Source organism: Mauremys reevesii, linkage group 2 (genome assembly GCF_016161935.1).
Source record: "Mauremys reevesii isolate NIE-2019 linkage group 2, ASM1616193v1, whole genome shotgun sequence".
Lineage (NCBI taxonomy): Eukaryota > Metazoa > Chordata > Testudines > Geoemydidae > Mauremys > Mauremys reevesii.
In genome coordinates, this window is record NC_052624.1 from 277,695,150 (window position 1) to 277,720,043 (window position 24,894).

The 24,894-nt window shown below is 43.9% G+C and overlaps 1 protein-coding gene across 13 annotated transcripts in view; it reads right to left on the bottom strand.

Annotated features, from left to right (window-relative positions):
- Positions 1-24,894, bottom strand: part of PTK2 (protein tyrosine kinase 2) — a 383,889-nt gene that overhangs the window by 40,578 nt on the left and 318,417 nt on the right. For all 13 annotated transcript variants that reach the window (XM_039527647.1, XM_039527645.1, XM_039527651.1 and 10 more), the window contains 3 exons: positions 5,764-5,875; positions 2,190-2,276; positions 925-1,062 (listed from right to left, as the gene is read on the bottom strand). In XM_039527647.1, the coding sequence (XP_039383581.1) occupies positions 925-1,062; positions 2,190-2,276; positions 5,764-5,875 (337 nt within the window). The remainder of the gene's footprint in view (positions 1-924; positions 1,063-2,189; positions 2,277-5,763; positions 5,876-24,894) is intronic.

Sequence of the window (24,894 nt, forward strand, 5' to 3'; positions counted from 1 at the left end):
GGCAGAACATATGGTCAAGTCAAACTAGCACTCTCTTGGGCAAAGAAAAGCACAAATATGGGTTTCTTTGCATGACACATCTCTGCTGTCCTGTATTTAGCAGAATATCCCACTTTTCAGTTCTGCTCATGCAATTAGAGGTAGAGACAGAAGAGCACCACCACAGGGAGCAAAGAGACTTAGTAAGATGGGAGCTGCATGAAGACCACTACCATGATGAGATAGGGAAAATACGGAGAGATGAAGGGACTGCAGGGAGAAAGGAAGGGAGAAGGATGGAATGTTGGAAGGGGAATGAAAAAAGAATGAAAAGGACAAAGGGGAGGGCAGAGTTGGGGAAAGAGTTTGGCAATCTGCGTGGCACTTAGTGGCGTTGGGATGGTGAGAGGTATGCTGTGATCGTGGAGAAACCTTGGATTCATAAAGTGCACTAGGTATCCATGGCACCATATATTTTTTAAATGGATGATGAATTAATATATATTTTATGTAGCATAAACTTTTCTCCTTCAATAATAAGTAATAACAACTTTGTTCTTTTGCGGTGCATTGTGTCTGAGGAACTCAAAGTACTTTATAACCATTAATTTAGTCTCACCACACCCAAAAAGGAAGGTAAATACTAATATCCCCATTTTAACAATTAGTGAACTCAGGCATAGGTGCACCACAACTTGCCTAAGCTCATGTAAGAAACCAGTGGTAGAACAATGAACAGACTCCAGTCACGAGTCCCACTCCACTGTTTTTATTGATGAATAAAATATTCCCTTCCTTCCTTAATCAAACCATTTTAAAACTTCCAGGAAAATGGACTTCGTTTCCCTAGATTAAACTCCAGAGTTGTAGTTGCAATTTAAAAAAAAAGCTTTAGAATGCAATTAGTGTACAGTGTACAATAAACTCTGTGAAAATTCACATTACCTCCATGGTGGGGGGCCACATTGATATTTCCTGAGGCCGATGGTTCCAGGAATCTGCTTGATCCAAAAGAGATGCCTGGCCAGGATAAATGCTGCCTGCCATGGCTGGTATCCCATGAGAACCAGGATAGCCAGAGACCTATAAAAAGAAAATGCTTGATGATCATATTAAGGCCCCCAGTTAAGCTCCTCTATGTTTGATGATTCTCTCTCATGTGGCCAAAACAGAGAGCATAATAAATGCCTCATGGCAGGAGATTAATTAAAAAAAAAAAAAAAGAAAAAGAAAATATAGAGAATCAGAAGAAAAGTCAGCAATTCAAGCTGAAATATGACATACTCACAAATACTGCTTTAACAAACCACATGTTTATTGTGTTAGGTGTCCTCAACTAGTGATAAAAGTTATGTTTTAACCCTAGTAGCAGAGGACATCAAAATCCCTTAATGAACAAAACATATCCATCAGAACATTTTCAACATAAGGAATTACACACACAGCTCTCATTAATGTTAATAGGAATCATGCACATTTCTCCCTATGAACTATGCTAAAAATGTACCCCCTAGTGTATGTTACAAGCTTAAATCCTGAGTGACAGCATGTAATTATCATAGCTGCAGGATGGCCTGACAAATTCCTTCTCTATAGAAGAATCAAAGCAATTTTAATGAGACTGAAGTGTTCTCATTTTAAAAAATGCTGCTTCAGTCTGGGTGCTCTGCAGCTTTGAGCAAATCTAAAAATTCTGAAACGGTTCCATGACAGAAGATGTTTTAAATTTACTTTGATGATACAAGACCAAAGTTAAACAGGCAAGTATATTATGTGTTAACATTTGGAGAGAGCAATCAACTCGAGGGAACATGAAATGCTTCAAAGAACTCACTGGGGAACACAGCATGAACAAGGCCAAGGTAATCAGACCACTTAATCCTATTTTGACATGCAAGTGACTTTGTTAGCCAAGTGTAAATTGTCACATGCATGTTACATGAACACTGAACTTCCTTGATAAATATGAGAAAAAGTTTATTACTGTAGTTTTAATTGACTGGAGAATCAGACAAGGAGTTGACTTGCTTGCCATTTGGAATCAACCTACGAGACTCAATTCTGGTCTTACACTGGTGTAAATCAGAAGTAAGTCTATTGAACTCAATGGAGCTAAACTGGTGTACACATGAGGAGAAAGAGACCCACTACATGCAAATGGATGATAAACTATTTTAAAACAGCAAATACAAAGATAGATAATATTTTACCTGGTAATGATTGGGTGGTACCATATGCTGTGGACTAGGATAAAACCCTTCACTGGATCTTGGACTGGGATAACCAGGTCTGCTGGGCTATAAATATAGAAGAGTGCACTTTTTAAAGAGAACAATCATATAAATAAAATACAACAATCAAAGTAAGTTATTTTCAGGAAAGGCAAATTTTCTCATACTGCTAAACTTATACAAGATGCTTCATGAAAGCAAGCTTCAAAATGTAAGCAAAAAAAGATTGTAGGAAACAACCGAGTTGAGTGAATAATTCATTCAATAAATTTTGCTTCTTTTTCTGTTTGCAAACAGTTTAGGCTAGTGTCACATTTAATATTCAAAATTATTTGCTGAACAATTTCTATTAATAACTCTTGTTCTGTAGGTTCTTTGAGAGTAGCTGATTGTGAGTTTCCAATAACCTGAACTACGGGTTGGTTCGGAGAGGACACACTATTAAATCATAATAATGAAATCAGGTTTCAGGTGTGAATGCTCATGTTTCCAAGTTCATAATCGGCTTCCTGCTAATATTTGCCAACACTTCCCATGTATTTTGGCAAATGTTCCTCACAGTTAACTGCTTTGCTAGAATAGTGGTCTAAAGTACAGGTAAAGCACAGTAAAGTCTAAACACAGGTAAAGCAAACTGAATTATTTCTTGGAAATAATATTCACAGAAATTATCCTGAGAGACTCCCTGAGCTCTAACTGTTAATGTCCATGTAATTAACTGCCCCAAATTTTAACCAACATTTGAATTCCAAGACAGTTGGATTATTTATGCCTTGTTTTATAACCCATGTCCAGTCTAGTGATGCAGCTAGAAATGTCTCCCATTAGAATGGACAGCAGCATTAACTATAGGTGGCAGCTAGCAAGTGGCCACAAAACTCCTTGGCTGGCTATCAGATAACTGATCCCTTTCCTCTTTAGGATTAGTTGCAACACTTCCTGTAACTGTACATCATCTGGTCAATCATGAAAAAGTGAAAGAATTCAGAGGGTAATATTATACACTGTAATGTGAAAAGAAGCTTGCTATTCTGCACTGGCATCTAAGAGCATATGATTTTGCTGGAACCTGAATACCATGTCTATCTTTGGCCACTAAATGGTGGAGATATTGCTAGAGCGACATACTTTTATTATCTAGGCAGAGCAGCGCCACTACTTCATCATTGGTGGCAAGTTTGCTGACTTCTTCCCAGGGACATGTGATCAACATCAGCTTTCAAAAGATTTACACGTCTTTAGAGATAAGGAGGCGGTGTCGCTAGGTGCAGTGGGGAAGGAATCAAGTTAAGAGAAAACAGTATTTTGCAAAATACTGTCTGATTGCAAGGTTTCTAACTGTACATAGGGATGAGATGGGGGTATGTCATTTGATAGTACTAACTGTTGTGATAAACTTGTTGTGAATCTACTGGTAAACATACAGTTTTGAATTAGAAGTCTAAAACCCTTCACTGTATGTGTATAATGGTGCTGAAACTCTGTTATAATGAGAAGAAAAAGAAACCAAATGCCACCATGAGGAAATAATATGGATTCTAAGAGTCAAGTCTTAAAAGAAGCATTAAATCCCATGTTGACAAAATTAATCTAACTGGTTTACAGATCATCAGTACACATCCTGAATATTTTATGCAGAAACAGTGTAAAGTGATGCCTTAACGCTGCGGCTAAATTTCACATCTATAGAGCCACATTTATAAAGAGAGTAACTTGAACAAGAACAAAAATGATCTAAACCCCTCAAATAGAAAATTATGCACAATAACGTGGGTATCAGATTTCAAAATCAACGTACTTGATCAGGTCCTAAAGCTCATAAAATCACTGTTCTCAAAGGCATTAATGACGTGCTTTTCTAACAGTTGTAATTCTTCATTCATTACATTAAAAAAGCATTTAGTGCACTCAGATTAAGCCTTAGAAGGCAAAATTTAATCCCTTCATTAAACAATGTTTTAAATTATTAACTACCATTGTTATTATGGGTCATGCAATTTATTTGCTTTTGCACTAAATCATAAAAGTTAGGCCAGGTCTACATTACAGACCTATGTCAGTATAACTACGTCACTCAGAAGTGTAAAAAAATCCACATCCCTGAGTGACAGTTATCCTGACCGTAACCCCCTGTTTAGATAGTGGTATGTCAACGGGAGAGCTTCTACTGTCAACATAACTACCACCTCTTGGGGAGGTGGATTAACTATGCAGATGGGAGAGCTCTCGTAGGAACATCTTCACTTAAGAGCTGCAGCAGGACTGATACAGTGATTTAAGAGTAGACCTGCCCTCAATCTTAGTTGATTAAATAGGTCAATGGGGTTTTTAAAATTCATTTTAGAACAAAAGTTCAAACCATTTTTCCATGGGCTATGTTTCTTGTCCTGTTGTCCCTATTAAAGTGCAGATGCAGGGCTCACAACTCTCTCAGCCAACAAGCTAAAGGTGGTTTAAAAAAAAAAAAAAAGACCCCACCTGTTGCCAGGAATGTTTATGAATGTGTATGGCAGAAACAGCAGCTGCTGGCTTCAGGTTTTCATGGTCAAGTAGCTGGTTAAGACACAGCCAATATTTGGCACTGGGATGGTGACTGAACTCAAGGAGAAGCTAGTCAAAATATTTGTGCCCAATGGCTGCTATGAGGAGACACTGACGATTGTGGACTTTGGGGCTACTCAGCATCTTGCAGGATTAGACTTCAAGGCTGCCTGGCAGTGGTGTCCAGATGGATAGCAGATAGGCATACCAATGGACATACAAAAAAGAGCAGCAAAGAGTCCCGTGGCACCTTAAAGACTAACAGACGTTTTGGAGCATGAGCTTTCGTGGGTGAATAGCCACTTCGTCGGATCCGACGAAGTGGGTATTCACCCACAAAAGCTTATGCTCCAATACGTCTGTTAGTCTTTAAGGTGCCACAGGACTCTTTGCTGCTTTTACAGATCCAGACTAACACGGCTACCCCTCTGATACAAAAAAAGTACTTAAGGATCCTTTAAATGATAATAGGGAAATCTTCAGAGAGGAATTGTAACAGTCTCTTCAGAATCAAGTAAAAATATAATGAACTCATTTCTATCCACTCACTATTATGGTATAAACTTTACTTTATGATTGTCAAGGATCTCACTAGCTATTAATTTACGAGAAATAACACAGACAGAAAGAAAGGGAGAAAATGTTTAGCCCTAGGCAAAACAATTTAATGGCAAACTATTCTAGTCTTTTTCAAGTTACATGACCATGAGAAAAGAGAGAAACAAGAGAAAAGTTAAGTACAGTATTGGCTAACAGTCTGACTCAACACCACAAAACTGCAATACAAATCAGCTCTACTAACTCAGCCTATGGAGCGCTGGGTCCTTAAAGTGAAATCCATCTGAAATAGTATACAATTAGTTAAGTGTTATCATTAGCAGCAGATCACCAAACAGGGCAAGAGGAGGGAGCCTTCTGGCTTCTCTCATCACTGAACAATATTTAACAGGTTAATGGAATAAAATAATAATATTGTTGAATGTAAAGTATGTGTTAAAAAAAAGTTAGCTACCTTGGGAGGGGCTTCATCTGATCCTCCCGAATCCCAGGACACTGTGACTTGTCGCCTTGATTCCATTCTCATTCGTTCTTCTTGCTGCAGCTTCTCTTCCTCCAGTATTGTACTAAGGAGAAAATAAATGTTACACTGAAGATAAGTAATAATCTGGTTCAGTGTCTAATAGATGCTATCTCCAAATTTCTTTCAAACCCCCAGATTAATGGATCTCAGCCCGCAGACGGTCAGGAATTTACAAGGCAAATAAGGCTGCTTTTAAATAGGGAGAGGGCTGGTTAGGTTTCCTAAAACTAATACTAGGGGAAAATACCTTTGCAAAATTAGCAGTTGAAACACAACAATCTTGATATGCAAAGACATATGGTAATGAAAGACATTTTTAGAAAATTATGGGTGATGTTGAAGAGTTTTTCACATGTGAACATTTCTTTTGATCTAGTGCAACAAGGCATAATTATGCTGAGAAATCCCAAGAGGCAATTAATCAAGCACATACTTGCAAACATTTATTTTTCATATGGAAATATTCTACTGCATCTCTGCAAAGGTATAAAACAAACTGCAGATATAATCTTCATGGAAGCATGAAAATCTTTCAGTTCTATCGACAAATTAAAAAAAGAAAATCTTAAATACTATGACTCATTACATTTCAGAGTAACTAGGAACACATTTAACAGACTAATTCAGCCAAACAGAAATGTGATGATATTTACTCAGACTCTTACTACTGAGGCCATAAGCTACAATTTCATCAAAATACAAAACAGTAGTAAAACTAGCTTGCTACTTACCACTGTTCTGACTATCACAGACTATTTGAAGTTCAACATAATACTGCTGTCTCCACAGCAGCCTCCTCCCAGTTCTGCTATGTGGATTATTAATCTTGGATATTTGCCATTTTAAAAATACTTAGAATGCAGCTTTCAAATAGGAGTTAAAAATTTGCTAGAGCTGCATGCTACATAGATTCTTCAGAGTTCTGAGTAGGTCTGATTGTTTTCGTATCAACCTCTCCAGAATGACAAGCTAATCAATCTTGTAAAGGAGCAATTCCCCTGTGTTTACCACCATGCAGGAGTTTCTAATAAGGAAGCTCATTCAAAGTTTTTAACCTCCTGGTTTAGTCCACTAAAAACCATTCAGAATTACACATGCAAGGGATGAGATCAGTTGCAACAGTCCTTTCTAATCTGGGAACTTTCTTGCTCATTTCAAGAATAAATTCTGCTTGACTGGACACTAAAACTCTGCTGTTTCTCTTTCAGCCAAAACCAGAAAATAGCCAATCTAGTCTGATTTAAAATATGTTGCTGCTATTTCAATCCATCACTGCTGAAGTAAAACACACAAATGTCAGAACAAAAATATACTATGGAAAATCAGATAAAAAACTTCTTAATAGCAATTCTGATACAACTGTTGCAGAAGCAAAACTCTAGCTAGGGTAGCCCAACAGATGGAATGTAGCGAGAAAATCTTCCTATTCCCGTCTTCCTTTATCAAGAGCAAGGAAATCACAACTTTAAAAAAAATTCCCTTCCTAAAACTATCAAAAACCACCAGTAGCTTTGCATTTAGGACCAGGTTCATCGCTGAGCCGCTTGAGAAATCAGCCTCTGTGTGCCCATAACCATGAATAGCAGATGATGATTTTAAGACACGTGCCATGTCTCCAAGTTAAAAAAGTGAATGCTTTGTGTGTAGTATACTTGGAGAGGTTTGTAACAGAATCTTTGATAGAGTGGGCTGATTCTCTAATACTAGCAAATGGAATGGAGACATATCAGACGTTTAGACAAGGATGATGTCAAAAATTTGTGCCACAGGTTTAATGTTGTGGAACACCCAGCTCCTAACGCCAAAAAGGGAATCTAACATTCTCATCTTGTCTGCCTGTCTAGCTATGTGTCACATTCATCATCTTGCTATCTGAGTAACTAATATTTACTAAGGGTATGTCTATACTACCCGCTGGATCGGTGGGCAGCAATCTAGCGGGGGTAGATTTATCATGTCTAGCCTAGATGTGATAAATCGATCCCCGAGTGTTCTCCCGTCGACTCCTGTACTCCACCACCACGAGAAGCACAGGCAGAGTTGACGGGGGAGCACAGCAGTCGACTCACCGCAGTGGAGACACCGCGGTGAGTAGGTCCAAGTATGTCGACTATTCACGCTATTCACATAGCTGAAGTTGTGTAACTTAGATCAATTCCCTCCCCCACCCCCAGTGTAGACCAGGCCTAAGTCCAAAAAGACCTCATGACCCCAACTCAGTCCACTGAGATATTTCTAAGTCCTTGCCATAAAGAGGCGTCGACCCCCTTACCAAAACATCCTGGGACCCTTCTAGCTCAAGACTGATCACATGAAAAAGAGCTCGCACTTGGATGCCTTAACTCCCCACTAGAAAAAATGAATATAAAATGGAAATGCCACTGGGAAGTTTTAAACTGCTGAAAGCAAAGAGTATAAATAACTCACAAAAACGTCTTTGTTTTTACAATGGGAAGACCAACCCATAGATGGAGTAAATCAAGAGATATTTTTGACCTTCTCTCAGTACAGCTGCTTGAGTACTCTGAGCAGTTAGTTAGACGCCACAGAAGGTCAGGAAAAGTCAGATCTAGGCATATTTTCCCAAACTACACATATTTTTAGCCACAGTAAGGACAGATGCAATTCTATTCATATAATTTCCCTGCCATTTCTTAAGGCAATGCCATCAAACTTAACATTTTTCTAGGAAGGTTTAGATGCTTGATTTACAGTTTCAACTATTCAAAGGTTTACTTAACTTGAGAAATGAATTTGACTTTACTTACAAAGAGCCCGTTTCTGGAACATCTCATTAAAAAGAAAACATTTACCAATTGTTTCCACACAAGAGTTATCTGAGATCCTGCACGGTTTTCTTTTACTTAAGATAAAAAAAGTAATTCTAGTACCTCAGATATCACTGTGTGGAAACTGATGATAAATGCTGACATTTTAATGGCAACCTCTCTCTAAGAAATCTGTCAGTGTAGTATCTAGATGACAAACTTAACAAATACAAGAAGCACTTTCTCGAATATATGTCACCATATTCTCTACCCTGCTCTCATTTTATTCCAATTTCCCCAGGGGATCATTCTAATGAAGGTCTTTAAAGGAAAACACACTGTTTAGCAGGGTGGATAAAAATCAATGATTTTTAAAAAATTAAAAAACTCAGATTTGTATTTAAATGATTTTTTAAATTTTAATTAAAAATACTTCAAAAACTAAACATTTCAAATTACATTTGAAATTATAACAACCTATGGCCTAAAGTTATTATAATCTATTAAAATGATTTAAATTACATAAAAATAATATTCAAAAAGTACGTTTCCTGCCAAAGTTTTTGACAAATCCAGTTTTTGACAGCAGTAGCCTGCTTTGCAGGAGCAGAAAGAATATTTTCTTCTGTTTATTTAATTAGTTTGAGAATCCTGGCCATGGTGACCAGAAACAATGAGTTAAATTCATTAATTACAGATAATACTTTGTTTAAGAAGTCAGTTTTAAATGTAAATCATGTTTTCATAAACATTTTTTTTCTTATGTATCCTGCATTTAAGGTAGTTTTAAACCATTTTTAAAAATGCTGCTATTTGCATTTTAATTGAATTCCAATTTCTATCAAAATAGAGTATGACAAATCTGGAGTAAACAAATAATCCTCTAGACAATTTCTGTCATCATAAAAAATGGAAAAATTAAGAATCTGAATAAATATCTGGTAAGGTATATAATTTCTCGCGTCTCGTTAGAGGTATGCGGCTTAAGCCAGAGGACAGGTAAGAAAACGTCTTGGCTCATGTGAAAGACGGAGACCACCTTGGGGAGGAATGCAGGGTGTGGGTGGAGCTGAACCGTGTCCTTGTGAAAGGCAGTGTACAGGGGGTCGCAAATCAGGGCCCTGAGCTCCAAGACCCGCCGGGCTGATGTGATGGCCACGAGGAAGGCTACCTTCCAGGAAAGGTGAGGCCACAAGTATGTGGCCAGGGGTTCGAACGGGGGTCCCATAAGGTGGGATAGCACCAAATTTAGACCCCACTGAGAGATAGGGGTCCTAACATAAGGGAAGGACCGATCTAGCCCCTTGAGGAACTACCCGGTCATGGCATGGGAGAAAACCGAGCAGCCCTGGATTGGCAGATGGAACGCCTAAATAGCTGCCAGGTGCACCCTGACAGAGGAAGGGGCCAGGCCTTGAGTTCTACGGTGAAGCAGGAACTCAAGAATAAGTTGGAGCGGGGCAGACATTGGGGAAACACCCTGCTCGCCCGCCCACCAGGAGAATTGGGGCCACTTTGCCAAGTAGGCTTGGTGCGTGGATGGCCTCCTAATTTTGAGGAGGACATGCCTAACCCTCTCCGAACACGTTCTCTCCTCTGCATCTAGCCACTGATCAGCCACGCTGTCAGATGGAGGCTGGCCAGTTTGGGGTGGAGGAGGTGGCCCTGGTCCTGGGAGAGTAGGTCTGGGTGGAGCGGCAATGGCCGGGGAGGGGCCACGAGTAAGCCCAGGAGGGTCCCGTACCAATGCTGTCGGAACCATGCTGGGGCGATCAAAAGGACGTGTGCCTTGTCCGTTTTTACTTTTTCCAGGCTGAGGAGCCGACCCACTTCCTGCTGTAGCAGGGGTAAATGCGACGGGTCCCCCATGCCATCCAAGGGAGGGCGGGCATGAGGCAAACTGTAGTGTATAACCCTGGCAAATGGTGCTGAGGACTGATTGGTCCGATGTTATTCAGGACCATTCCACAAGGAACGCACACAAGCGGTTGCTGAAAACTAACTTTATTGGTGGGAGGGTCCTTTCGGGGGTCACCGGGGTACCATCCCACAACCAATCAAAAACCGCCTCTTGCCCTGCTGCATGCCCCTGGAGGGCCCAGGATGCGGGGCAGAGAGAGACTGCCTCTGAGGTCACCTCTTCTGAGTTTTGGACCTCTTGTAGGCGGCCTCGTATCTCGGCTGGGGCACAGGGATGGAGGCTTGTGTCTTAGGCTTTTCCTTGGGCGGGACGTAGAACCCAAGGGTTTGAAGGGTGGTACGTGAGTCCTTCATGCCGTGGAGCCTCATGTCTATTTGTTCCGCGAACAGGCTCTTGCCGTCAAAGGGAAGATCCTGCATTGTGGACTGTGCCTCCGCGGAGAGCCTGGATAGCAGTAGCCACGATGCCCTGCACATGGACACCGCCAAGGCCATGGATTGAGCAGCCATATCCAACGCTGCCTGCAAAGCAGCCTTTGCGGCAGTGGCACCCTCCTCCACCAGCGACTTTAATTCCTTCTTTTCATGCTCCGGAAGGGAGGGCTCAAATTTTGGCAGTGATCCCCACAAGTTAAACTCATATCGACTGAGGAGGGCCTGGTGGTTGGCTACACAGAGCTGGAAGCTGGCGGAAGAATAAAGCTTTCTGCAAAACGAGTCCAGTCTTTTGGAGTCTTTATTCTTGGGTGTGGGTCCTGGTTGGCCTAGTCTTTCCCTGTGGTTCACAGATTCCAACACTAGGGAGTTGGGGGCTGGATGAGTATAGAGGTATTCGTGCCCCTTTGTGGGCACCAAGTATTTGTGCTCCGCCTTTTTTGATATCGGGGCCAGGGAGGTCGGTGTTTGCCAGAGGGCACTGGAGTGGTTGGCCACCCCTTCATGGAGTGGGAGGGCCACTCTGCCCGGTGCCGAGGATGAGCGCACGTTAAACCGCGAGTCCGAGGGTCCCTCCACCTTCTCAGCTTGGAGATGGAGACTAGATGCTACTCGTTTTAACAGCTCCTGATGGGCCCTGAAGTCCTCCTGTGGTACGGAGGGGGGTGGAGCTGCGATCTTGTCATCTGGTGCGGGGGAGGGGGCTGGTACCGGGCTCTGCACGTCGGCCAGTGCCACAGGGTCCACCCCTTGATCCGACTCCTCGTGCGGTGCCGAAGAGCCGTGACCCGCTGACCTATCCCTTGGAGGTCTGGACAGCGCAACTGATGGAGCCTCCGATGCTCCCGCTATCGACTGAGGGCCTTGCTGGGCGTGCACGGGAGGCCAGGGGTTCCACTGGCACCACTGGCTCTTCCAGGGGGGTCCCTCCCATTGGCTCTGGTGCGGCACCGGTGGAACCAGCTGGTCAGGTTGGCCTGGCTAGAGCATAGGGCGCTGTGTGTGGGTCAAGGTCTGGGTTACCAATGACCTGTCGGTGCTGTGCGAGCGGTACGCGTGATGGTACCAAGCAAGGCTTCTGCCACGGTACTGCCTCGAGCTGCTACTCCTCGAGATGCTTCGATGCCTGGATCTGCGACAACACAGAGCTGGCGATCCCCACCAGGAGTGGTGGGCGCGGTGCCTCGATGTGCAAGAGCTGGAGCGTGACTGGCGATGGCGTCCGTGCCGGGAGCGGCTCCAGTAGCTGTGCCAAGAGCGGGAGCATCTACGGCGTCGGCACCTGTCCCGCCGATATTCTGTACTCGGCGTGGAGTGGTGCCTAAAACTGCGCTCCGACGGCACCCTACCAGACAACCTGGAGGGCGACAAGAGTGGAGGCTGGGGGCTGTGTCCCGACAGGACACTGGGTGACGAGCGGTCCCGAGAGCGGTCTCCTGACTGGGATCTGCGTTGGGTCGGTGTCGGCTGACGAGACCCCAGTGGCGGCTTGCCTCTAGAGTGGGGTCTGGGTGCCAGTGGTGCCCCGGGCACCTGCAGGGTCATAATATCTTTGGCCACCTGCAGGGCCTCCGGTGTCAAAGGCATGTGGACTTCAGCCTGAGAGGTCTGAGTCGACACAACCAGACTGCTCCACTCGACCTGAGTCAGAGCTCTAGAACCCAGGGGGGAACTGGGGCTGACCGACATGGGTCTAATCTCCCTCCGTGCCTTCTCTCTACACTTCTGAGATGACAAAGCCTTCTTCTGCTTTTTTGACAGAGAGCGGTGCCGGTCACCGGAAGGTACTGGGGGATCACCATGCGCCGAAGACAAAGTACCTGGTGCCAATTCTGCTCGGCGCACCGGGGTAGGAGCCAGTGCCGACTCCACGAGAAGGGCCCGAAGTCTAAAGTCTCTCTCTTTTTTCATCCTGGGTTTGAAGGACCTGCAGATTTTACAGCACTCGCTGATGTGAGATTTGCCCAGGCAGCAGAGACAGTCAGTATGCGGATCACTCCTGGGCATCGAACGTCTGCAAGACTCGCACGATTTAAACCCTGGGGCCCAGGGCATGCCTCGGCCTGAAGAATAACTAACTAAACTAGAACTTTTACTAACTAACTCATACAGGTACTACTGAACAACGAACGAGATTTGAGATGAGCTGCAGCAAAGCTGGAGCGAGTAGTTGCAATGCACCGTCATTGGCGGCAAGAAGGAACTGAGGGTTGGGGGAGCATGCAGCTCCCCTTATAGCGCACTATAGCGGCGCCACTCCAGGGGTCGCAGCAGCACTCCCCCTACGGATACTACTAAGGGAAAAAACTTCCGGCACCGGTGGACGTGGCGAACACGCACACCTACTGTGGAATACACATGAGGAAGCACTCGAAGAAGTAGGATGAGTAATGGAATACAGATAGGGACCACACATCTCAAAGCACCTACAGTTACAGGTAAGCAATCTCCTCTTCTTTTTTGAGTAATGGCCCCTATTGTATTCCTATTGTGGGTGATTGACCAGCAGTACCTAAGTAGGAAGAGGGCATAAGGATGTAGGCGGTAGGGATGAACAGAATACCAATGTCCCAAAGGAGGCATCAGCAGAAGAATCTTGCACCAGGGTATAATGTCTTGCAAATGTGTGAAAGGAGCTTGATGTGGCTGCTTCACAGATGTCCAGGAGGGATACTTCCTGAAGAGATGCCATAGTTGTTGCTTGTGCTCTCGTGGAATGAGCTCATTTGGTGGACGTGGGGGGAGGTTCGAAAGCTGACACAGTAGAATACACCCAGAGAACCATTTGGAGATTCTCTGGGTGGAGATGGTATGCCCTGACTCTTTCTGCTCTACTGACAGTCTTGGGGATTTCCTGGTTGGTTCTGTTCTCTGTAGGTAGAAAACCAAGGCCTGCTGAACATCAAGGGAGTGGCGTCTTCATTCCTCTGTTGAAGTGTGTGGTTTTTGGAAGAACACAGGTAAGTAAGGGATTGGTTAAGGTGTGTGAAAAAACTTAACTAGGTGAATTTTGTTTTGGTATTGAGAGAGAACAGGGTTGTCCACTAGGGGAGTAGAGCTTGTAGTGTAGGTGGAAGGTCGATTAGGCCCCTTCAGATCTATATCATCAGTGGTGGACGTGAAGAGACCGAGCCCTGAGAAGGTGGATGGTATGCACTGATCAGCGCCAAGTGGACTCTCACGGAGCTGATGGACAAACTTGATGTCTTCGTAGTCGAAGGAATGCTGCTTGTTGTTTGTGCCCTAGAAGCTCCATTTATATTTATTTTATTTTATATTTCTTCTACTTCTACTACTGACAGACATCGTAACACATTGTAAGGACATGGTGAGAGTGTGAGTGGAAGAAAGAAAAAGGACTTGCATGCTTCTCTGCACTCCTCCATGATATTGATATGCATCCTGGCCTCTCAAGATGTCCAAACACCCTGTGCTGTGTGACAGTTCATGTGGGCTGCCCCACCTAATAGGGATGTGTCCGTAATGATGGCCCTGTCCAGGGAGAAAGAGGAAGCCCAACAGAAGCTCTCCCTACACATGCTAATATTATGTTTTGTCTTCCAGCAGATCCAAAGTTAGCTAATCCATAAATCCCTGTGTTAGCTGTTGTTCAATACATGTAGAATGAAATTTGTACATCCTGTTTCTCTTTCTTCTTGATTTCCTCTCTATTCCATCGTAACATCTCTACTGTTTTTTTCCCTTGTTAGACTCTGTTTTTTTCACTTGTTACCATTCACACTGTCTTCTTCACCTATTCCCTGGAAACATACAAAGGCACATTCTTTGATTTTACAACACCACCTTTTTTTTCAAGCTCCTCAAATCTCAATCATCTATCTCTCAATCTTTGGCAATGTCCCAGGCCCAATGAAGGTGTGCTTTTCCTCCAATACATTCATCCCGATCTCCGTTCACCCTCACACTTTTACATTTCAGGAATCGAATCAAGACTGCAGTGCAGGCTTGCTTTTTTTTTTTTTTTTTTTTAATGTAGTTTTGATTTGTAGAACACCAGAAATTAAATTATTCCTCTTCTTCTCTTGTACTTAAGCCTAGATAGATTGGATTGCATGATTTTTCATCTGATTTGGACTTTGAGGAACAGAAGGTCACTATAGTTTCTGAGATATGAGAGTGCATCTTACCTTCCTGACAACACTCCACCATGAGGTTTGTGGGGATAGATTCTCTCACACCAGAGTCAAATGTCACAGCAGGAGGTTCATTGAATGCTGAAATCAGGCCGATGGGAGGGGGCCTGTTCCCCCTGTGGGACTGGGGCCTCATGCCCTCTTCTTCATTTAAGTAAGAGAAAAGAAGTGCTGCCCTCCTTTGGTATGGCTGGGGAATGATCAGCAGATAGTGACTCTTGCCACAATGTGAGATTCCCCAGGGAGCACTGGTGGTCGTCTTTGACTGAGAAGGATTGCAGACAGGAAGCACAGAATTTGAAGCCCAAAGTCCTGGGTAGCAGCTGCTGAATGGGTGGGGGGGGGAAGAGGGGTGCCCTCGGAGAATAATCTAAAAACTAGATTATTCTTATTTTGTAGAATGAAGCTGAAGCTGCAGACACTGATGGTTCCAACCCAGACCATGTGGTGGTGAGAAGGAACTGCAGAGACTGTTGGTCTGCCCTGTCTTTTATCTCCTTGGTTGAAGGCACGAGGTGAGCCAGGGTGCATGTGTGGACAGACAGACTACTTCCCAATTCTCTGGCTTCAGGCACCTGGTGTGCGTGTGTAGCTTGTAATGGAATACAATAGGGACCACAACTCAAAGAAGAAATCAAGTCTTCCTGCTTGCTTCTTTAAATCATGATTAAAATTGGTGATTTAAAATCACTTTGGTTTAAACCAATCCACCCTGACTGCCAGACCATTTTCAGCCTCCATTTATGAGGTATACGCAGAGAACCAACCCTTGCATAGTGCTGTAAAAACGACAGAATTCTGACTCAAGTTCATCTCTTTCTCTTTTTTGCAGCTCATTATTTATCTATAAGTAACACAGTGAAAGTCAAGCAGAATGCAAGAACAGAAAGGCCAATGAAGTCTTGTTTTCATCTGCTCATTTCACCATTTCACTACAGTCATTAAAAGTAGATTTTAACAATATGAGGCACTCGATATTTTTTTAATTGCATATATTTGTAATGAACACACTTGGTCTTTTGGACTACAACAAGGTCAGTCATTTCCTTTAAAACCTGGGCCTCTTCATCACTGGCCAACGGAGGGCCTTACTGACTTTTTGCTCTCATAGCTACAACAGGAATTTTCATTATGCTGGGTTTTTTTTATGTGGAGGAAGGGGGTGGGCAATGGGTGGCCCAATATTCATTTCCTAATGTATTAAGTTGAAATCCAGCAGACCTATACTAAACGGTGAGGCTCAATTAAAACCAAACTTCTAAATAACCCCAACACAAAAATCCAATCTTTTTTGAGATAGGGTGATCACATCTACATGCAGTATTCAAGATGTGGGCGTACCATGGATTTATATAGAGGCAATATGATATTTTCTGTCCTATTATCTATCTCTTTTCTTAATGATTCCCAATATTCTGTTCTCTTTTTTGACTGCCACTGCACATTGAGTGGATGTTTTCAGAGAGCTATCCACAATGACTTCAAGAGCTCCTTCTTGAGTAGTAACAGCTAAGTTAGACCCCATCATTGTATATGTATAGTTGGGATTATATTTTCCAATGTGCATTACTTTGCATTTATCAACGTTGAATTTCATCTGCCATTTTGTTGCCCAGTCACCCAGTTTTGAGAGATCCTTTTGTAGCTCTTTGCAGTCTGCCTGGGACTTAACTATCTTGCATAGTTTTGTATCATCTGCAAATTTTGCCACCTCACTGTTTACTCCTTTTTCCAGATCATTTATGAATATGTTGAATAGGATTGGTCCCAGTACAGACTGCTGGGGGACACCACTATTTACCTCTCTCCATTCTGAAAAGTGACCGTTTATTCCTACCCTTTGTTTCCTATCTTTTAACCAGTTACTAATCCATGAGAAGACCTTCTCTCTTATCCCATGACTGCTTACTTTGCTGAAGAGCCTTTGGTGAGGGACTTTGTCAAAGGCTTTCTGAAAATCTAAATACACTATTATCCACTGGATCCCCCTTGTCCACATGCTTGTTGACCCCCTCAAAGAATTGTAGGAGGTTGGTGAGGCATGATTTCCTTTTACAAAAACCACGTTGACTCTTCCCCAACAAATTACTTTCATCTATGTGTCTGACAATTTTATTCTTTACTATAGTTTCAACCAGTTTGCCTGGTACTGAAGTCAGGCATACCCGCCTGTAATTGTTGGGGTCAACTCTGGAGCTTTTTTAAAAAATTGGCTTCACATTAGCTATCCTCCAGTCATATGGTACAGAAACTGATTTAAATTATAAGTTACATACTACACTTAAAAACAACAAGGAGTCCGGTGGCACCTTAAAGACTAACCGATTTATTTGGGCATAAGCTTTCGTGGGTAAAAAACCTCACTTCTTCAGAAGAAGTGAGGTTTTTTTACCTACGAAGAAGTGAGGTTTTTTTACCCACGAAAGCTTATGCCCAAATAAATCTGTTAGTCTTTAAGGTGTCACCAGACTCCTCGTTGTTTTTGTGGATACAGACTAACACGGCTATCCCTTGATACTTGATACACCTCTACCCTGATATAACGCTGTCCTCGGGAGCCAAAAAATCTTACTGCGTTATAGGTGAAACCGTGTTATATCGAACTTGCTTTGACCCGCTGAAGCACGCAGCCCCGCCCGCCCCGAAGCGCTGCTTTACCGCATTATATCCAAATTCGTGTTATATCGGGTCATGTTGTATCAGGGTAGAGGTGTACTACAGTTAGTAGTTCTGCAATTTCACATTTGAGTTCCTTCAGAACTCAGGTAAATACCATCTGGTCCTGGTGACTTATTACTGTTTAATTTAACAATTAGTTCCAAAACCTTCTCTAATGACACCTCGATCTGTGACAGTTCCTCAGATTTGTCACCTAAAAAGAATGGCTCAGGTTTGGGAATCTCCCTCACACTCTCAGACGTGAAGACTGATGCAAAGAATACATTTAGTTTCTCTGCAATGGCCCTATCGTCCTTGAATGCTCCTTTAGCATCTCAATCGTCCAGTGGCTCCACTGGTTGTTTAGCAGGCTTCTTGCTCCTGGTGTACTTAAACAATTTAAACCACCAGGGCCGAGTCACTGCAGAGAGGGGAAGATGCTCCCCTCCAAGAGGACTCCAAGGGGGTCCCGAAGACAGACTCGTGTCACAGATGGGGGAAAAGAAGCAGGGGCGGGAAGTCACCCAGGAAACAGGTGTAAAGGTGCCCACCCTAGGCCACATATTGGGACCATTATTTTGAAGGGCCCTGGGTTGGAACCCAGTGGACCAAGGTGGATCCAGGTTCACTCACCCCCAGCCATTGACTTGCCACTGGGCGACACTGACACTGATTCCAAATGCTAGGCAAGGTGGCCACTGATTCTCACTGTTGGGCAACATTGCCACTGACTCTGGCTGCTAGGTAAGGCAGCCACTGACTCTTGCCACTGGGTGACACAGCCTGGAGTATTGCCACTAGGACGTACTGCTGGCCTTGGACAAAACTACCCCCCCACAACAGGTGTATTAACAGGAGTGTTGTATGTAAGACACAGGAACTAACTGTTCCACCTACTGGTGATGTCTCAGCTGAGTACTGTGTCTAGTTCTGGATGCCACAACTTACAACGTGCACAAATTGGAGAGAGTCCAAATAAGCAACAAAAATGATAAGAGGTCAAAAAACCTGACCTATGAAGAAAGGTTAAAAAAGCTGGCCGTGGTTATTCTTGAGAAAAGAATACTGATGGGTGCGGGATAGGGATTTGACAACAGCGTTCAAATATGTTGGGGCAGCGGTCCCCTAAGTTTTTTGTCTACGCCCCCCAGGGACCCATGGTTGGGAGCTGGGGCCAGGGTCAGGGCTGGCAGTGCAACTGGAGCCTCAGCCAGGAGAAGAGCTGCGATCAGGAGCAGGCCTATGGTCGGGGCCAGAAGCCTGGGGTTGCGGCGAGGAGCAGAGCTCCAGCCGGGAGCCAGTGGCTGAAGCCAGAGCCGGATCTGTGGCTGGGACTGGGGCCGGAGTGGAGATGGGGGCAGAGGAGGGCTGGGTGGCACCCCCTCCTCGCCCTCAGTGGGGGCTGGCCTGGGCCCTGCCACACCCCCCAAACATTCCTCTATGCCCCCTTGGGGGGCACACCCTACAGTTTGGGAACCACTGTGTTAGGGGCTGTTATAAAGAGGATGGTTATCAATTTTGTCCTTCTTTCAGTGGATATGGAGAACAAAGTAATGGTCTTAATCTGCAGCAAGGAAGATTTTGGTTAGATGTCAGGAAAAGCTAACTATAAGGATAGTTAAACACTGAAATAGGCCTCCAAGGGAGGTTGTGGAATCTCCATCACTTGAAGTTTTTAAGAATTGGTTAGACAAACACCTGTCAGGGCTGGTCTATACTTGGTCCTGCCTCAGTGCATGGGGCTGGACTAGATGACCTCTCGAGGTTTCTTCCAGCTGTAGATTTCTATGCTTTTATGATTTGAGGGTTCGTTTAGCCCTATTCAGGGGTCCTTGTTGCATAACTCTTGTCTAATGTGCAGCACAGGACTCAGTATCTCTTCTACAGAAAGGCAGCCTGGTCTGGAGGATCGAGCACAAGATGGTGAGTCAACAAGTCCCAGGTTTTCATCCTGACCACTGACTAACTGTGTGCAGGTCTCTCCATCTTTAAAAATGGGGATAATATTTATCTGCTCACCTCTGAGGTGTGTTCTAAGAATTAATTAGTTCATGTCTATTCAGTGCTTTGAACATAAAGTGCTATAAAAAAGGCTAAGTATTATTATTACTACTATAAGAATCTTGCTGTCTACATGGCATGGGCAGCAGCAAATAACATTTGTGGGGCCAGCTGGAACTAGAAAGAGAGAACCAGATATCACAAAAGGATATGAAGTGGGTAAAACATCAGATAAAAAACGGAGTATACAAGAAGTGCTACTGCTCCCATCAGTGCCATTTCAGATGCAGGAGAAGAAAAATATTGTTCTTCACAAATCAGTAGACTTTTGTCATCAAAATAAAGAGGAACACGGTGTCACTATAACATTGGCTCCAGAGTATAGAACTAACATGGCCCTCAGCTTCAAAAGCTAATCTGGAAGGTATCCAGAAGAGAGCAGCAACAGCACATACGCAAAGAGCCAACAGGGAAATGGCTTGTTTTTGCAAGTTCATGGGAATGAGTTTTGAAACATGATCTTCTCTAATTGTCCGAGATCGTGTCACTGTAAGGAAATCAGCAACTGCAATGATTAAAGGGCAGACATTGTCTTTGTGGAGCACAAAGAAGCTCTAGGGACCCTTGTGAAGCTGAAGAGCAACTCCTCAGTCAATTGCTGATCTGCCAGCAGCCAACAGTCATCAATGCTGGAGCTGCAAGAGAGCTCTCTCCCCCTACTGGCTGCTTCACGTTGCTCAGCCCTGGCGGAACAACAGACTTCAACTCCACAACTCTCTCCTCTCTATTTAATCTCCATCATAGCTGCAGTTTATCCTCTGGCACCTTTCCTCTGCCCTTGTCCTTAATTTCTCCTCTTTTCCCCATGCTTTCATTAGCTCTACTGACTTCTCACTTCCTGTAGTTCAACGTCACTTCCTCACTCCCCACTTCCACAGTTCCTCTTAGTCTTGGCCAGCTTCACTTCTCCCCTTACCCATGGGATACTCTCTCAATTCTGGTCTACCAGACCATTGCTTTCTCTTTGTTCACATCATTTAAGACTCAGGTCTCATTCACATTCACAAGAAGTTGTCGACAATACAATTTAATACATATATCTAAACCGTGTAACCATGTTATCTTCTTGTGTTATCTCCTTGCTGTAACTCTGGTTCATCAGTACGATCAGCACCACATCCCCTCCTTTCTGTACTGTTAACTCCCACTCATATAATATTATGACTGTAAGTTCTTTGGGGCAAGGGCTATATTTTTCTACCAGTTATATAAAATTATTGGTGCACTTTCATGCACTGTGGTAGTAACAATAGGAGTGCTAGTGTAGTTAGTCCACTGGCTACTCTGGGGGGAATTCTGCACACAATATTTTAAAATTCTTCAAAATTCTCAAATTTTATTTGTCAAAATAACACTACATAATCACCCCAGTAATTATTTTGTAATTTATTTCAAAATACCTGTCAGCAAGTATGTCTATAACAATACACACACACACACACACAAATCCCCTCTGGAGTAGAGAGTTAAAGAAACTCCTATGACAACCCAGTTCCTGTTTCTCTGCTGCCACCTCCCCAGGAGTCCAGCTGGGGGGCCAGAAACTCACAGCCCCTCTTCCAAGTCCAGCTGCGAGGCCCCCCACAGCCAATACACTCAAACCACACCCCACAAGCCCAGCCGTGAGCCCTCCCCATCCCAGACACTGCACAACCTCCTCCCAGAGCCCACCATGCCCCCGCATCCCAGACGCCCCGCCCCCGCCCCTTGTGCCGGCTCCGCAGCTCTCATTGACTGGGAACTGCGACCAATGGGAGCTGTGGGTGTGGCGCCTGTGGGCGTGAGGGCACCCCAAACTGCACCCTGAACCCTCTTCCACACCACAACCCCATGTCCCCCCCACAGCCAAACTCCCTCCTGCACCCCCCCAACACCCCTCTTGTCCCAGCCCACTCCTTCACCCCAAGGCCCCCATCACTGGCCCCACCCCAGCCAGAGTCCCCCCCACTCCAACCCCCTGCTTCAGCCCGGAGCCCCCTCATTGCCAGCCCCATTCCAGAGCCCGCACCCCCAGTCGGAGCCCTCAGACACCTCCCGCACCCCAACCCCCCTTTCCCCCCGTCCCAGCCTGGTGAAAATTAGTGAGGGTGGGGGAGAGCAAGCAATGGAGGGAGAAGGGATGGAGAGAGTGGGTTCGGGGGCCTCAGAGAAGGGGTGGGGCCTAGGGGAAGGGGCAGGGCAGAGGTGTTCGATTTTGTGCGACTGGAAAGTTGGCAACCCTACCCCAGAGTCCAACTGTGGCCCCCAGAGCCCAGACGTCCACCCCCTCCCTCCCAGAACCCAGTCGTGTCCCCCCGCAGCCCAGATGCCCATCCCCCTACTGCCCAGGGATCCTGTGCGTTTCCTGCACGCCACCGTCTCCTTCTCTCAGGGCATGTGGGGAACTGCAGCTGCTAGGAACTCTCTACTCCCCCTCCCCATTGTCTTCTGTGTGTGAGCTGGGCCCCTAGTGGTGGTAAGCAGCACTGCAGCCCATTTCTGTGGGGGGGAAGGAAATTATGCGCAAAACCCATTAATTTCTGCAAAATTCTGCTTTGCGCAGTGGTGCAGAATTCCCCCAGGAGTAATTGGAAGCTGCTGGTATTTTTAATTGTCTTGAACTGCTGTAAGCGGGGTTTGACAAGATAATGGTTCAAGCACTGGGAGCTAGTTTACACAGGTCTTCCACCAATGGAGCTGCACCAGCGGTAGGGCAATAGTGGGATATTTCAAGAAAAAAGTGGTTACTTAAACACAGAATCATAGAATATCAGGGTTGGAAGGGGCCTTAGGAGGTCATCTAGTCCAACCCCCTGCTCAAAGCAGGACCAATTCCCAACTAAATCATCCCAGCCAAGGCTTTGTCAAGCCTGACCTTAAAAACCTCTAAGGAAGGAGATTCCACTGCCTCCCTAGGTAACCCATTCCAGTGCTTCACCACACTCCTAGTGAAAACGTTTTTCCTAATATCCAACCTAAAACTCCCCCACTGCAACTTGAGACCATTACTTTTTGTTCTGTCATCAGGTACCACTGAGAAGAGTCTAGATCCATCCTCTTTGGAACCCCGTTTCAGGTAGTTGAAAGCAGCTATCAAATCCCCCCCTCATTCTTCTCTTCTGCAGACTAAACAATCCCAGTTCCCTCAGCCTCTCCTCATAAGTCATGTGCTCCAGCCCCCTCCGCTGGACTCTTTTGTTACCTAATTTTGTTACCCTCCGCTGGACTCTTTCCAATTTTTCCACATCCTTCTTGTAGTGTGGGGCCCAACACTGGACACAGTACTCCAGATGAGGCCTCACCAATGTTAAATAGAGGGGAATGATCACGTCCCTCGATCTGCTGGCAATGCCTCTACTTATACAGCCCAAAATGCCATTAGCCTTCTTGGCAACTAGGGCACACTGTTGACTCATATCCAGCTTCTCGTCCACTGTGACCCCTAGGTCCTTTTCTGCAGAACTGCTTCCTAGCCATTCGGTCCTAGTCTGTAACAGTGAATAGGATTCTCCCGTCCTAAGTGCAGGACTCTGCACTTGTCCTTGTTGAAACTCATCAGGTTTCTTTTGGACCAGTCCTCTAATTTGTCTAGGTCCCTCTGTATCCTATCCCTACCCTCCAGCGTATCTACCACTCCTCCCAGTTTAGTGTCATCTGCAAACTTGTCTTTATACAAAAACAGAGTAGAAGAGAAACCCAAACTAATACTGTGCTATTAAAATATTACAGAGATCAGGACAAAAGTTCTCCATTTAGCTAAGGAGAGGGATTCTTAATTTATATTAGAATTCTGCATAGCTTATATTTTAATTGCCAATGTTTCACCCCGATATATGCTTTCCTAACTTTTCAGTGCTTGCAAAAGCTGGATTATGAAAATAAAATATGCCACAAAACAGAATGTGGAGTTGAGAAGAAAAGCAACACTAAATTATCCAGCACTGAATTATTCACCAGACGTTCTCAGATTTGTAGAGCTAATTTGAATATATAACATTTTAGGCAGGACGTTTTGGATCAATTTAATAGGATCTTTGCAAATATTTTGTCAAGATTTACATATATATAAGTATTACTCTACCACATACTTATTCAGCGGTATATTAGTGAAAGGTTTAAGAAGTAAAAATATTGTAAAGATAAATGAAATAAAGGTCTTGAAAAATCAAATTTGGTTTCCAAAGCTTATCTTGAGTCAGGAAAACAAAGCAGACTACACTGTAAATAGGTTCTCAATGTATATCATATTAATTAATTAATTATATCAATTAATTAAGATAATTAATTTTCTTATTATACAAATAAGCACCCCTCATCATTCATCAGAGAATCACAAAGAGCTTTACAAATATATAATTTATCCTTACAAAATTCCAGTAATATACCAGAAGTAGCATCCCCATTTCACAGATGGGGAAAGTGAAATACAGGGTGGTTAAGTGATTAACCAAAAGCCACAGACAGTTAACTTTATAGGTGGAATTATAAGCACAGCTTGTATATGAGGGCAAATAATTATTATGGCTTTATCAAACTCAAGAGAGTATATGTGACCCAAGCACCTGTTGGTGCCAATTGGCCGAGGGGATGCAGAGGATATTACAGGGATCCCCTGAGCCAGATATATGCATAATAGTTCTCCAGAGGATGGCTTTAAGACTGCTACCAAAAGGCAGCAGCCCACTGGTCAACATAATCATTGCAAAATGTATTTCAGATAATATTTGAGGAATTATGTATCTATATAGAAAATTATGTTCTTAAGGTCTAGGTGTTAAGGCAGGCCACCATGACTCTTCGTAATGAGGGTTAATTACTTGCACCGCCAAAAATATACACCTTATTTCCAGTTTGAATTTGTCTAGTTTCAATTTCCAGCCACTGGATTGTTTTATACCTTTTCTCTGCTAGATTGAAGGCCCTATTATTAAATATTTGTTCCCCATGTAGATATTTATAGACAGTAATCAAGTCACCCCTTAACCTTCTCTGTTAAGCTATATAGATTGAGCTCTTTGAGTCTATTGCTATAAGGCATGTTTTCGAATCCTTTAATCATTCTCTTGGCTCTTCTCTGAACCTTCTCC